The sequence below is a fragment of the Nematolebias whitei genome, chromosome 12 (assembly GCF_014905685.2).
Source record: "Nematolebias whitei isolate Nwh7 chromosome 12, NemWhi1, whole genome shotgun sequence".
NCBI lineage: Eukaryota > Metazoa > Chordata > Actinopteri > Cyprinodontiformes > Rivulidae > Nematolebias > Nematolebias whitei.
Genome location: NC_056509.1, coordinates 15,641,178 through 15,658,050, shown reverse-complemented (window position 1 = coordinate 15,658,050; position 16,873 = coordinate 15,641,178). Strand labels below are relative to the sequence as shown.

The 16,873-nt window shown below is 43.1% G+C and overlaps 1 protein-coding gene across 1 annotated transcript in view; it reads right to left on the bottom strand.

Annotated features, from left to right (window-relative positions):
• Window positions 1-336: 336 nt before the first annotated feature.
• Window positions 337-16,873, bottom strand: part of ube2j1 (ubiquitin-conjugating enzyme E2, J1) — a gene marked incomplete at its 3' end in the record, with an annotated part of 30,790 nt that continues 14,253 nt past the window's right edge. The window contains 2 exon segments of the mRNA XM_037685282.1: window positions 337-453; window positions 2,035-2,164. Of these exon segments, the coding sequence (XP_037541210.1) occupies window positions 337-453; window positions 2,035-2,164 (247 nt within the window).

Here is a 16,873-nt window from a genome sequence, read left to right as displayed (position 1 = left end):
TGTCAACCACTTCTAGACATATATGGACCATACCACTGTTTCAGAGGAGTATCCATGTCTGACACTGAGGGCTGTGACACTCATAACACTCACAGCTGAGATTCTCCATTGTGTCCACAATCAATACCTAAGCCTAAAACAGATTCAGGGCAACACTGGAGACTACTCTAAAATTGAGCCTTTCGCCCCTTTCCTCCCAGACCTGAATCTCAAAGATTTCCGACCATAAAATCACAGTTCCAAGAACAGTTAAAATGATGCATGAACCCTTAAGCTCCCAGGCATATGAAAAAATAAGTAAGGTGGTTATTTATTTATATTTATGGTGCCACCTACCTGTTCAGCTGGGGGTCTTTCAGCAATGTCCTGGGCAATGGATGTGGAAGTGTCGCTTTGGGTGAGCAACAAAGAACCTCCACTTGTACTGGCCTGTGTGGATAAGCTGGATTCAGCCTGCATTGACACACATGCACATTTGAATTGAGAATTAGCTCACAATATAACTACAGATACCTTTTAAAAATACAAACAAAACATTTTGAATAAGATTTTTTTATACATACATTTTTTCTGTCTCTCTCAAAGTGTATTTTTGTGTCGAAAGTTACTTCCATCAACTAAAAAGAAAGAAATAATCCCACCAGAGCAACTTACACAAATAGCATACAAGAAGACTGCCTGCATCTGAAAAGATGGATCAATTTAAGGTGTTGTTGGGGTAAATGTAGCTACAAGACTTTTATTTACCCTGGAGCAATAACTTGCGAACATAAAGAGGTAGAAATGCCTACCCAGAACGAAAACTACAAATAATTGGTTAAGATTCTGTATGCAACTCGTTGGTAATAAGTTACTTTAATTTTTTACAATGTCCTGATTGCATTGTCCTTGACAAATAAACACAAAAAATATATACATACAAGAAAACAATTTGTAAAACTAGAACTATATTTTATTCATTATTGTTAGAAAAGAAGAATATTTGGCATCAGAAATGAACTTGTCTGTACTTGTCTTGTTAGATGTCAGTGCTGCATTTAATTAAGATTACCAGAGTTTTACAGAGGCTTGAACACATTGGGATTACAGGAACAATTCTAAAATTATTAAGGTCATATTTATCTGCTAGATTCCAGTTCCTACACCAAAGTTAATCATGGAGCTCCTCAGGGTTCAGTGCTTGGATCAATACTCCTTACTCTATATATGCTTCCTTGAGTTCCATGAGTTTCAGAGTTGTTGTACTGACCATCTCCTCACTCTGCTGTTTTTACTTTCTCTACTGTCCATGACAGTATTCACTGCCGACATTAACTTTGTGTTGTTTTGTTAACCTCTCCATAGAATAAGCATGTAGCCCAATGATTTGTGTTTGTCCATTTCTTATTTCTGTCCTCTAAACTTCCAGCTGGAATAGGCAGATTGCTGCCCATCCTTAACTTGGCGCTAGTTCTGCTAGAGGTCTTTTCCTGTTAACAGGGAGTCTGCTCTTTCCACTGTCACCTTTATGCTTGCTTGAAATAAAGATTTGATGCAACCAAATGGTTTCCTTAGACATAACCATTTACTGATTGTCATGTTGTAAATGACTGATTCTGACTATATTGTATTGTAATTGGACTGAACTGAGTGTTTGTAACTGAACTGGATTCATGGTTTAGACATGCTACTTTGTTTCCCTGAGATGCCCTGCTGTAAAATGGTACTATATAAGTGTTATGTGTTGCCATCATTATATGTTCCCATACAATGGTGAAATTAGTTTTCTGCATTTAACCCATCGCACCTGGGATACACCCAGGTGGAGCAGTGGGCAGCTATGTAAGCGCCTGAGGAGCAATTAGGGATTAGGTGTCTTGCTCAGAGACACCATGACATGTGGAAATGGCTGGGAACCTGGGACTTTCGAGTCCCGAGTCGGTTGCCCTACCTCTACCTTTATATACATAAACTGAACTGATATGAATTGAATTAAATGTAACGAATAAGGTTAATGACATGTAAATCTGTTTCATGTCACCATTGGTGATTTACCTTGAAATTGATTTGTTGAGCTAGTTCTTTAGCCATGTGATCTTCAGCGCTGAGGTCACTGTTGGGCGTCAGAGGCAGGAGGGCGGAGCGCATGGAAGAGTCACAAGTTTCACAACAAAAATCCTGGGATCTGAAAGAAAACAGGCAGAACACAATGTGAGGTTGTCATCTCTCATATAACACATTATTTGAACAATTCAGACAGAAAGATGAGGAGCTGGTTCAGCTAGTGCCAAATAAAATTGATGAGCACTGTGTTTCCAGTCTCCTTGTCTTGCGTTGCAGTAGTTTGCAGAAACACTGGGGGCTGAACATGGAGAAAACAACCTGTGATGCAGAGATGACTATTCCTTTCATGAAATCCCATGAAGTCCCATCATGAAAGGTTGTTGAAATGAAAAAATAAAATATTTGCTTAATAAACTGTTGCTGCCCAATTCTGACTGAGATTGAACTCCAGTAAATGTATGCTACAAGGACAGAGATTCAAGTTTTGCTTAAGTCAGAAGGAAAGACAAAGCTTGTGTCATGGTTTTTAAAGCATATCGTTAACCAGAAAGTGAGGGAGGATTCTTTTAAATTACTATTTACGTTGATAACAATTGGGGATTAAAGAATTTTAGTACGTACATCCAGGAGACAGAATCACAATTCTGTATTATTCTTTGGACACTGCAAGTAAATAATAGCATTATCTCTTAATTCAGACCTTGTACTACTATCAGTTTTAAGCAATCAAACTGCATCTGTCCATCCATCCATCCATCCATTCTCTTCCACTTGTTCCGAAGTCCATTCTCTTCCACTTGTTCCTAAGTCGGGTCTCAGGGGCAGCAACATGAGTAGGAAGGCCCAAATATTTCTTTCCACAGCCACCTCTTCCAGCTCTTCTGGGAGGATTCTAAAGTGTTCCCAGGCCAACAGAGCAACATAGTCTCTCCAGCATATCCTGGGTATTCCCTGGAGTCTCCTCCCAGTCAGACATGCCCGCAGCACCTCACTAGGGAGGTGCCCAAGGAGCATCTTTACCAGATGCCTGAACCACCTCAACTGGCTCCTTTCGATGTGGAGGAGCAGCAGTTCTACTCTGAGTCTATCCTGGATAACTGGACTTCTCACCCTATCTCTAAGGGAGAGTACAGCTACCCTGCAGAGGAAAACTCGTTTCAACCTCCTGTATCCACAATCTCATTCTTTTGGTATCTACCCAGAGTTCATGACCATAGATGAGGGTAGGAACGCAGACTGACCGGTAAACAGAGAGCTTTGCCTTACAGCTCAGCGCCCTCTCCACCACAATGGACTAGTACAGAGTCCACAATACTGCAGACGCTGCACCAATCCGTCTGTCAATCTCACTCTCCATTCTTCCCTCACTCATGAACAAAACCCCAAGATACTTGAACTCCTCCAATTGAAGCAGAACCTCACCCTTGACCTGAAGAGAGCAATTCACCCTTGTCTGGTTGAGGTCCATGGCCTCAGATTTGAAGGTGCTGATTCTCAACCCAGCCGCTTCACACTCAGCAATGAACCTCTCCAGTGAGAGCTGAAGATTATGTCACGATGACACATCATCTGCAAAGAGCAGAGATGGAAACCTGAGGCCACTAAACTGGAATCCCTCCGCTCCCTGGCTGCACAGAGGAATTCTGTCCATAAAAGTTATGAACAGAACCTGTGACAATGGGCAGCCCTGGTGGAGTCCAACTCCCACCCCGAAGGGGTCTGACTTACTGTTGGCAATGCAAACCAAACTCTGGCACCGCTTGAATAGAACTCTACAGTGACTGGTCTGAATGACTATCGGCCAGTGGCCCTCACCCCGATAGTTGCTAAATGCTTCAAAAAACTGTTCATGACCTACATCAAAACAACCATCAACATCAACGAGGACCCTCATCAGCACGCAAAAAGCGAGAACCGATCAACAGAGAACGCCATCTCCTCTGTGGTCCACACTGCTCTCACCCAACTGGAACAGAAGGACTCCTACGTCCGTATGCTCTTTGTGGACTTCACGTCTGCCTTCAACACCATGATCCCCCAAACTCTGATGGACAAACTACTCACACAAGGACCAAGCCCCTCCATTTGCAACTGGGTACTAGACTTTGTAACAAACAAACCACAGTCAGTGAGGATCCACAACTTCTCTTCTTCCACCATAACCCTCAACACTGGCTCCTCTCAAGGATGTGTGCTGAGCCCTCTCCTGTTCACTCTGTTCACGTATGATTGTGCACCTACCCATCCAGGCTGTCACATTGTAAAGTTTGCAGATGATACAGTGGTGGTGAGATGCAATACAAACAATGATAAGTCCAGCTACAGGCAGGAAGTGGAACACCTGGAGAGCTGTGCAAAGAGAATAACCTTCACATCAATGTGAAGAATATCAAGGAGATGATAGTGGACTTCAGAAAGAACAAACACACCTACACCCCCCTGAACATAAGAGGATCTGTGGTGGAAGTGGTCTCCAGCTACAAGTACTTGGGTGTACACCTGAATGACAACTTCAGTTGGGGCAACACCACCACCAGCCTGATCAAGAAAGCTCATCAGAGACCCTACTTCCTCAGGCGGCTGAGACGAGCTGGTCTGGGAAGCTCAGTCCTCACCTCCTTCTACAGGTGTGCAGTGGAAAGCATCCTGTGTTCCAGCATCAACGTGTGGCATGAAGGCTGCACAGCTGCAGAAAGAAAAGTTTTGCAGAGAGTAGTGAAGGCTGCACAGAAGTCTGTTGGAGTCAGTCTCCCCACCATCACAGACATTAACACCTCTAGATGCAGGAAGAGGACCACCTGCATCATGAAGGACCCCACCCACCCAGCACACACACTTTTTGCCCCGCTCCCCTTAGGAAGGAGGTTAAAGAAAATTAAGTCCAGAACCACTAGACTGAGGAACAGCTTCTACCCTGAGGCTGTTAGACTCATGAATCTCTAATCAGTATAATCAATGTGAAAAATCACATTATGTTGCTGCTGATCTGTTTCATGTTGCTGTGCTCGTCTGCTTTCACAGACTCATGTTCGTGATATTGTTAGATGTAATGTTTTAATGCTACTAGTGCTTAGTGTATTAATTAGCTGGTGTTTTTCTTAGTTCATATCTTAGATCTTATTACTGTTTTTCTTTTACAATTTATTGTTGGATGTAACAGGGACCCTGTGTACATAATCTCGTTCCACCACATGTACCACATGAGATGCGAATGACAAATACATTTCTCTGACTCTGACTATAGGGGCCAATCAGCCTGTAACAACAGGCCCCCAATCCCATACTCGCAGAGCACCCACCCCACCCACTGTGTACCCTGAGGAAAACGGTCAAATGCTTTTTTCCAAGTCTACAAAACACATGTAGACTGAATGGGAAAACTCCCATGATCCCTCGAGGACCCTAGTGAGGGTAAAGAGCTGGTCCAGTGTTCCACGGCCAGGACACATTGTTCCTCCTGGATCTGAGGTTCGAACAAACAATCAGACTTGATTCACCAGTGCCCTTGAATAGACCTTACTAGGGAGGCTAAGAAGAGTGATGCCCCTGCAATTGAAGCACACCCTCCAGTCCCCCTTTTTGAATAGGGGAACTACCACCCCAGTCTGCCAATCAAGAGGCACTGCCCCGATGTCCATGCAATGTTGCAAAGACGTGTCAACCAAGACAGCCCCACAACATCCAGAGCCTTAAGGAAATCAGGGCAAATTTCATCCAACCCCGGAGCCCTGCTGCCGCACAGATTTTTAACTACCTCAGCGACCTCTGCCATGGTTATGGACAGACCAACCCCGAAGACTCCAACTCCGCATCCTCCAGGAAAGACATGCTGGTGGGATTGAGAAGGTCTGAGAAGTATTCATCTCACCTCCTGATGACATCACTGGTTGAGGTCAACAGCACCCCACGTTCACTGAACACAGTGTTTGTATCGAAAATGATTCATCTTCCTATATCGCAACAAGATGGCGGCGCGTGAACAACGCGAGGCTCAGCGTCTCTCCAGAACATGCTATTTAGGGTTTTTCTACCTAATTTTGACTGGACTATTCATCCAGAATTGCTCGGCGTTGCTGTTCTACAGCAGACAGGAGCTTCTGGACATTTGGACTCAAAACTCCAATAGTTTTGTTGCTGATCTCCGACTCATCCCAGAGATCTCCAGAACCCTGGAGCCTGCTTACTCTTCCAGGCCGGGCGGAAGTACACGCAGACAGCACCGAGAACGTAAACAAAGGCAGGGTAAGCACGGAGGACTACGGGCTAAGCTAAAACTTACACCACACCAGCTGCCCTTACCCAGCATTTTCCTCGCCAATGTCCGTTCTCTGGCAAACAAAATGGATGAAATATGGCTCTCCATCACCAACAACAGGCGGATTATGGACTCATATGTCATGATTTTCACTGAAACATGGTTAAACAACAGCTGCCCGGACAATGCTATTGAGTTAGCAGGACATCACACACACCGAGCCGACAAGATAACTGAGGACTCCGACAAGACCAGAGGTGGAGGTTTGTGAATTTATATTAACAAAGCTTGGTGCACAGACTCTGCTACTACCGAGAGACAATACTCACCTAATGTGGAGTTTATAATGGTCAAATGCAGACCTTATTACCTCCCCAGAGAACTCACTTCCATCATACTCACTGCAGTGTATATCCCCCCGGATGCTAATGCTAAGCTGGCTATGAAAGAACTTTATGCAGCCATTAGCAAACACCAGACCAAACACCCTGAGGCTGCTTTTATTGTGACTGGTGACTTTAACCACTCCAACTTGAAGACAGTCCTCCCCAGATTCCACCAACATGTCTCCTGCCACACCAGAGGGGACAAGACTTTGGACCATGTTTACTTCAACCTGGCGGGAGCATACAAAGCAACACCCCTCCCCCACATTGGACAATCAGACCATCTCTCCATTTTCCTCACACCTCGGTACTTATCACTCATCCAATGTGTGAAACCCACTGTGAGGACAATAAAAGTGTGGCCAGAGGGGACTGACACTGTGCTCCAGGACAGGTTCAAAAACACTGATTGGAATATGTTCACTCAGACAGACTTAGAACAGTATGCCTCATCTGTGCTGGACCACATCTCCACCACTATAGACAGTGTCACCACCCAGAAACGGATCACCAAGTACCCCAAACAGAAGCCTTGGATGAATCGGGATGTACGTCTACTGCTGAAGGCCTGCAACATTGCATTCAAGTCAGGGGATGCACAGGCCTACAGTACAGCCAGGGCTGAGCTGAAGAGGGGCACCAAAAAGGCCAAACACCACTACAAGGGGAGGATAGAAGAACACTTCTCCAACTCCAACGCCCAACGTATGTGGCAAGGACTCCAAATCATTACAGATTACAGGGCCATCAACCTCTCCCCCGTCTCCTCTGATGTCTCCTTCCTCAGTGAGCACAACAATTTCTATGCTCGTTTTGAGAGAGGGAACCCAACAACTACAACTAATGCCCCTTTTCCACTGTCACGGAGCGGGTCGGATATTTCCGGCTTCATGCGCATTTGAGGTCTTTCCACTGTTCCTGTGACCGGCTCGCCTCGCTAAATTCTGGCCCGGCTTCTCAAGGGGTCCAAGTGAGCCGCGCCGTGACGTCAGAAACACTGTCAGTCATTGATTGGTCGGGAGGAGGAGTCTGTGGAGTCTTTCCAAACAACCCGATCCACCATTTTTTCCTCTATGCTTGCCATTAGCGATAACACGAGGAGTGTATCTTTCAGTATTTTGAAGCTATACAAAAACAATAATATCAAAGCTGTGGTCAAATGCAGAAGTGCAGGTGTTGTTGTGCTTGGTGGTGGCTGACAAAAAAGTCAAAGCAAGCTAGATGGAGGATTGGAGGGTGGTTTGGACAAGGCTACTGCTCTACTTGAATCATTTATAGAAGATGGTGAGTGTTTTCTAACTTTAAACATATTTTAAGTTACTCATCCCATCGGTTTTGAACATATTTTTAACTAACAAAAGAGGCTGACGCCATAATAGGACAATGTCGGTGCTACGATGCTAAGCTAATTTGCATAAATGCTAACCGTCCTCCGGTCCCGTTTCTCACTGTATTTTATCCAGAACGTATTTCAGCGCGTGTCGGTTCATCTCTAAACTCCACATTAAACCCTCCAAGCCTCCCGGCTTCTGCTCCTGCTCCATGAGAGGAGTCTGCACCTGACAGAGCTCCATCACAGCCCAGCTGCACCTCACAGAGCAGCACAACGCTGCAACCTTCTGTGCTCGGTAAGAACAGATGCAACATGTTCCACATCAGTTTATTTGTGCCGATAAGGACTTGATTTTATTTTATTTTTAAAGTAAAAAAAAAAAGTTGAATAAATCCTGAATTAGGATGAAATTATGTACATTGTACACAGGGTCCCAGTTACAGACAACAAAATGTAAAAGAAAAACAGTAATAAGATCTAAGATATGAATTAAGAAAAATATCAACTAAAAAACATCTACTAATAAAACACTAAGCACTAATAGCAGTAAACAAACAAAACAATACGTCAAAGCAACATGAACTTGAGTTTGTGCAGCCTTATGAATATCTAACCAGGATAATCATGTTGCTGCTGATCAGTTTCATGTTGCTGCTGATCAGTTTCATGTTGCTGCTGATCTGTTTCATGTTGCTGTGTTCATGCATGCTCGTCTGTTCACACAGACTCATGCCCGTGCTGCTGTTCGCGTATTGTGTTTAATGTTTTTATGCTACTAGAGCTCATCATATTTTTAGTTGATGTTTTTCTTAGTTCATATCTTCGATCTTATTACTGTTTTTATTTTATATTTTATTGTTGGATATAACTGGGACCCTGTGTACATAATTTTGATCCACCACATGTACCACATGTGGTGCGAATGACAATAAAGAATATCTGCATCTGTATAATACTTTCTGATTCATATATCCATTATTATTATTATTATTATTATTATTATTATATTATTTTCATTATTTTTAAATCAATTTATTTTTCATTTTCTTATTTGATTAGTTTATTATTATTAATATATCTATTAGAGCTGTTAGCAGCACCTTTCTTTGTTTTATGCATTTATTCAAAAACAGTATGTAGTTTGAATTAACCACCTTTTTCTTCTTTCTAGTCAAGAGAAAGAGAAAAGAGTCCAGTAAAGAAAAGTCTTATTTCATCACTGAATGAACATGAAGAACTGAACCGGACACAGCAGGAACAACACTTGTGTCTTCTTCTGGATGAAGCCCGTGAGACAAGGGACAGACAGATACACAATCATTAGTTGGATGCAGTATTTTTTATTTTTGTAAATTTTTCACTTCTTACTTTTCCTATTAAACAATTTTTTTCTTAAGTGGTGTCCTTGAACATTAAATTTCCTAAACAAATTTTACAATGTTAAGTTCATATAGTGTTTGTTTAAATTCATACTGGAAGTTGAGAAGAATTTCCAATTGCATTTGATCTTTAATGGATCCTAAGAAAAGATTACCAGAATATGCTCAACTGTTATGTTATACATTTTTTGGTTCTAGGATGAAGTGAGACAAAACAGTCAAAAATTCAGAAAAGACAGTTGTCTGTTATCAGTTATCATTTAGCAGTTATCGTTTATCGTCCATACAACTGTGGCCTGAGAGATTCAGCTGAAAGTCCTGGTGCACCTTTTATTTGAACCTGCAAAGATTTGAACAGCTGATCTGAAGCAAACAGGCAGGTGTTCACCTGAACTGACCACTCCTACTGTGTTTGATGGTCTCCTCCTTTGCCATCCGTCCATCCATCCATCCATCCATCATCTTCTGCTTCAGGGTTGTGGGAGCAGCATCTTCACCAGGGAGGCACAGACATCAACAGCCACCTCTTCAGCTCTTCTAGGACTCCATGGTGTTTTCAGACCAACTGACTATTTATTAAGTAATATCCTGATGCTGCTCAATAATCCAGGTAGAAAAATCTAAAAAGTTAAGTCTGGTCCTCTGGACATTCACAAAACAAACAATACAGTTTATAATAAATAATCTAAATGTTTTTTGTTTGTTTTGTTTTTTTGAATGTCCAGAGGACCAGACTTAACTTTTTTAGATTCATAAGTAATAAATTTATGTTTTTAAATTTAATGAAAGACAAATCTTTAAAATTCAAGGACAAAATTTAACCTAATTGTTTTCAAGTCTGTAGCTTATTGTAAAAGCAGTTTCAAACATTACAACACAGTGTGATGTTTTGTAATTTTAACATGAACCTTGTGCATATCTGCAAATAATAAGTGAAGATATTTTTAATACATCTTTATTGTAAAAATCTATACTAGAATGAAAAACACATGGATTTAAAGCAGGCAGGAAGGCAGTAAGGTAGGATTATGAATCAGGTTTAAAAGTTATAGCTCATGAGGTACTCCATTAGAGCATGACATCTCTTCCACAACATCGTGTGACAAAGTCTTCAGGGTGTTCTTCTTCTAATACGTTTAGTGGTGGCTAGTAAGTAGCTTAAGGGAGCACTACCGCCACCAGGTGGTAAGACGAGTTGGATTCTAGTCCCCGCCTACAGAGCTGGTCCAGAAATGTATATGGAAACGCAACAGACCCGAGCCGATCTGAACCGACCCGAACTGATCTGATCCGCACTGTGACAGTGGAAAAGGGGCATAAGGCAGATGTGTCTCTAGACCACCAACCACTGACTCTTTTCCCCACCAATGTAGGAGCGGCGCTGAGCAGGATTAAAGTTCACAAGGCTGCGGGTCCTGATGGCATCCCTGGACGTGTACTTAGAGCGTGTTCTGGGGAGCTGGCAGGAATACTGACAGACATATTCAACCTGTCCTTGGCCCGTGCTGTGGTACCGACCTGCTTCAAAACCCCCTCCATTGTCCCGATACCCAAAAACTCAAAACCATCAAGACTCAACGACTACCGTCCGGTAGCCCTCACCTCCATCATCACAAAGTATTTTGAGCAGCTGGTCCTAGTACACCTCAAATCCTGTCTCCCTCCCACCCTGGACCCCCACCAATTTGCATACCACCAGAACAGGTGCACAGAGGATGCAGTCTCCATAGCGCTGCACTCTGTTCTCTCACACTTGGATAACAAAAACACCTATGCCCGGATGCTGTTCATAGATTTTAGTTCAACATTCAACACAGTCATCCCCTCAAAACTCATCACAAAACTCACAGACTTGGGCATCAGTTCCCTCATGTGCAACTGGTTACTGGACTTTCAGACCAACCGATCCCAACATGTCCGGCTGGATAACCACTGCTCATCTACCATCACTATTAACACCGGTGTACCACAAGGCTGTGTGATGAGTCCCTTCCTTTACTCCCTCTTCACCCATGACTGCAAACCTGCTGATGGTTCCACTACCATCATTAAGTTTGCAGATGACACCACGGTGATCGGCCTCATCAAAGACAACAATGAGACCACTTATAGAGAGGAGGTGGTTCGTTTGGCTAAGTGGTGTGACACCAACAACCTGCTGCTCAACACTGAGAAAACTAAAGAGCTCATCATGGACTTCAGGAGGAACGCTGGCCCACATCCACCCATCTACATCAAGGGGGCGGTGGTGGAGCGTGTGAACAGCTTCAAGTTCCTGGGTGTCCACATCTCCGAGGATCTCACCTGGATGACCGGCTGTTCCAAGCTGGTCAAGAAGGCTCACCAGCGCCTTTTCTTTCTGAGGACTCTGAGGAAGAACCACCTGTCCTCAGACAGCCTGGTGAACTTTTACTGCTGCACCATTGAGAGCATCCAGACTAACTGTATCACAGTCCTGTACGGGAGCTGCTCTGCCTTAAACAGGAAGGCGCTGCAGAGGGTGGTGAAAGCCACCCAACACATCACCGGAGCACCACTTCCTGTCATAGAGGACATCTACAGGAAGCAGTGTCTGAAAAGGGCTGGAAAAATCATAAAAGACTCCAGCCACCCAGCACACAGACACTTCACCCTCCTGCCCTCTGGGAGGCGCTACAGGAGTATCCGGACTAAAACCACCAGGTACCGGAACAGCTTCTTCCCCACAGCTGTCACACTCTTGAACTCTGCTCCCTGACATCTCAACAACAACAACGGTCTGTACTCTCATACACACAACAACAACACATGGACTGTAACACCACCACCAGTACTTTCATCCGTTAGCCCACTACTGAACAAACTGTACACATAATCTAATATCTACTGTTCATAAGTACTCACACACTTATATATATATTTTTTTCTTTTATATAGTTTGTTTATACCCCTTCATATTATAACCTGTTAGTGTGATGAGTCCCTTCCTCTACTCCTCCATAGTCTGTACACTCACAACCTGTATATATTTATACCTATAGCATATTCAAAGCAACTTACTGTATATTGTACTATATATATCTACCAATTCTTTTTTTTTTTTTTTTTGCTAAGCACTTCTGGATAGATGCAAACTGCATTCCGTTGCTTTGTACCTGTGACATGTGCAATGACAATAAAGTTGAATTCTATTCTATTCTATTCTATTCTATTCTATTCTATTCTATTCTATTGTAACGAGCTGCTTTCCCCTTCTCAGCCACCTGAGATTATGAGTTTGCCAGAATCTCCTCGGATCCAACCGAGAATCTTTTTAATCTTTTCTAAGGTCGCACATTGAGCATGCATCAGGATGTCTCACAGAACTCCTCCCACATCCAAGCTTTTACCTCAGCAACAGACAAGACTGCGGACCACTTGGCCCTCTGGTACTCCTCAGCTGCCTCCGGAGTCCCACTAGCCAACAAGGACTGATAGGACTTCTTCAGCTTGACAGCCTCCCTAACCCAGGGCATATACCATCGAGTTCGAGGATAGACACTGCGAGAAGAACTGACAACCTTGTGGCCAACAGCTCAAGGCAGCCACTTCAACAATTGAGTCATGGAACATGGCCCACTCTGACTCAATGTTCCCTGCCTCAGCTGGGATGTGGTTAAAGCGCTCCCAGAGGTGTGAGTTGAAGATCTTTCTGATGGGTTCTTCTGCCAGGCTTTCCCAGCAAACCCTCACTACACATGTGGCTCTATCGGGTCTGTCCGGCATCTTCCCCCGCCATCTGATCCAACTGACTACCAGGTGATGATTAGTTGACAGCTCTCAGCTCCTCTCCTTACCCGAGTGTCCAAAACAAACAGCCGCAAATTAGATGACACAACTACAATGTTAATATTGATGTATGGCCTAGGACATCCTGGTGCCAAGTGCACTTATGGACACCCTTATATTCGACCATGGTGTTTGAAATGGACAAACCATGACTAGCACAGAAGTCCAACAACAGATCAGTTCAGATCAGAGAAGACATTCTTCCCAGTCACGCCCATTTAGGTCACACTGTCATTACCCACCTGGGCATTGAACTGCCCCAGCAGAATAAAGAAGTCTCCAGCTAATGCACCTTCCAGCACCCTTACCAAGGACTCCAAGAAGGCCAGATTATCTTAACTGCCGTTTGGAGCATAGGCACAAACAACCATCAAAGCCCATCCCCCCCACCCATAGGCGCAGGGAAGCTACCCTCTCATCTACCAGGGAAAACTCCAACACACAGGCACCAAGTCAGGGGGCTAAGAGTAGACCCACACTAGCTTGGAACCTCTCACCATAAACTGAATCAACTATATTCCACCCTCTAAACGCTCAGGTTAACACCGTCTGAATTACATGTTCTTCACTAACAATGTCTAACCGTTTTTTTGCTGATGATTTTTCAATAAATCCCTCTGACTGCAAAGCATTGGTAATGCAAAACCCCGACAAAGTTGTCAGAGGAAAAGGGGGTGCAGCTCCTTCAGGTAAGGGGCGTTTACCTTGGGGACAAATTGTGATCGCTGAATGGTCAGATGCTGACAAGCCTATTGGACTGATTGAAAGGTGATGTTGAGGATCTGACTCATGGGAAAAAAATCATACATATTTACTGGCCCATTTAAGATTGTCATCATTTATTCCATATTTATTTCAAATTTATTAAATATTTCGGTGAATCTATGATTTTAGAACTAAGCTTCCTTACAAAAGCCTAATGATGTTTTTTGTTTTTTTCAGGGGTGCTGAGTTAAAATTTAGAGATGCTTGAACACCCCAGAGGCTAAAATCGCCACTGCTAGTTAAGTACTGCTTACATATTGATTGCTTGATTTAGACTATTTTTAATGGGTGTCTGGAACACTTGGTAATTTGGTAGTCTGATTGTAAACCATCCTGAGCATCGTTGTAGAACCACCTACTGAACTGTAATGACTCCATGTCTCTCAATTAGACAGTTGGTTACACACTCACATGGGTTAATGATTAAAATCCTCTTAATCCTAATTTTTGTAACATCACCAACCATTTTATGATCTTTTTCTTCTCTCATATGGTGGGTTGTTACACAATTAGGCTTGTCAAGATTGAGCAGGGCCTGTATTCAAAGATCTCAAAGTGCTAATTAAAGAGGTGGATCTGTTTGATGTCTGGAGAGTTTATATCCTCTAGACAAACCAAACTCTCACTACTCTGCAACTCATCACTGACATTTCAGAACAGATTATTGAGTCATGAACACTGTAGACAGATATAGACAGTGAAGGAGTGCAAAGTACATCATATGTAACTGATCAGAACATCTCTTGTTTTGACTACAAAATAATGAATCAGCAGGAAATTAATAAAAAGAACCCTTAAAAAAAGCCTCTTTTTTTCCTGCATACCTCTTAATTGGAAGGATCAGCTGGTCTCTCAACAAAATAGATCAACTTCTCCCGACAGGAGTCAGGGTAAGGAGGACCCTCTACCTCAAAGCAACAAATTGGATTCATGATGACAACTAGATTCTACTGTTTGGTTGGTGAAATCTGGTTGTCTACAAATTTGTGTGGAGGTGAAGCTTGACAGTCCTCGGGCTGAATGTGGAGCTGTGACAGGAAATTGGAGCAGCTGTTATCAGGACTGTGATCTCCCTGGCAGCACTCATGAATGGTGGAATAATCTGGAGAAGCTGTGAGCTCGACTTTTGGAGTAAAGGATCAAGTCGGCTGTTTTGGAGTTTCCATCAGAGGAATATATACCAGCGAGACTTTAAAGGCAGAAACAACAATTCACGAGTTCTGCCTGACCCAAATTGTGGCCTTGACGCCAGACTTATCTCAACTCCTCCTGGAATGTTTTGAAAACAACAAAGATGCTTTGACTGTTTCCTCACCCCTCCCTTCCCCAAGGCCGTGTACATGTAACAGAACCTCAACTGAGCTGAAGATGAACGTCACCTCTTATCTGGACAATGGCTGAGGGGGGGCTCTGGACTACGCTACGACTTTCCCTTAAAAATTCAATGTTTTCACCGCCTATATGTAAATGTATAACGTCTGTTTATGTTGCTTTGCTGTGGTAGGTTTTTTTGATGCCTCAAATTGTGCCCTGTCTAGGACACGGTGTGAGAGATCTTTTTTTTATACCGACTTTCCTCATGTTTTCTTTCCTTTTCTTATCCAAGCAAAATATTATTCTGAATAAGAATAAGAAGGCCGCGCTAATTATTTATAGCCGCAGCTTCGTGCATTCCGCCCATCTTCGGACGACTGTACGTACATATTCGCATTGTATCTCGGTGCAATGCCAATAAAGTTTATTCTGATTCTGAAAAGAAACAAAGTCTTCATAGATAACAAGGACTGTTAAACAGAGCCAATTGTTGGATAGAATAAAATCAATATTATGAAAGAAATTTTATTTTAAAAAATTAACTGTTTGTTCGCCTGTCTTAGTTTGGAATGTGTGTATCACTGGGTTATGCTGTCTTCATTGAGGACATGCGTTTTTGGGTTATGGCATAGGTGTCGCAACAATTATATGAGAAGGGGCGTGTCCCCCTCACATTTAAAACAATATTCATTCGGACTCCCCACATTTACCATGATATATTAGTTAATCAGTACTGTTCTATTTCTTCATGAACGAATCCATTCCACTTGATTAATTGGAGAATACTCAAACCACTAAAAACAATCCACTCCGGGTTTTCCTGGTTACCTACAATTCCAAACAGCTTGCAGTGTTTTCCCGAGGTCATCTGCCTTGTCAGGGCGCTCACTGGGGGGACGAGGGGGAGACGCCTCTGTTTTGCACGCTAGCTTAGCACCACGTTAATGCTGGCAGTTGTTGACAGGGTGGGGGAGTTAGGATGTGTGAGAGAGGCAGAGTGCTACATCTGTAGCATCTTAGCTAACACATCTATATTGCACATCAGCTTAAGCACTAGCTTAGTGCTACATTAGTTCCGGCAGTTTTCAACGCAGGGTTTGGGGGACTAGGATGCGTGAGAGAAGCGGAATGTGCTTTATTCACACAAGGAGAGCTGTTGGTCAGGCTACTTCTTGTTGTACTATGCTCTCTAAAATAGTTAATGAATCAAGTGTTTACTTATGTAGGTAAACATAGATGTATAGCAGCCTGTTAAAATGCACCAGAATGCAGGAAATGGAATCTTCTTTATTCAAAATTTTCTGAGGAAGGACCACAGATCACACACCAGCATGTCCCACCCACATTACAAATGCTTCTGACGCCAATGGGTTATGGTGTCTGTTCATAACATGTTTGTAGCATGGGGGGTAGCTGTCCTGGTTTGGGAAGTGCATCATGTATATTCCAGAACTGAGACAAGCAAACCAAACAATAACTGGGTTTAGGCAGTAAACTAGATTTACCCATTTATTGGGGTCAGTTATTGATTTATGTTCAGTTTTTGAAGTGGGTTCAGCTTTTGGGTTAAGATGAATCCCCTTATATATAA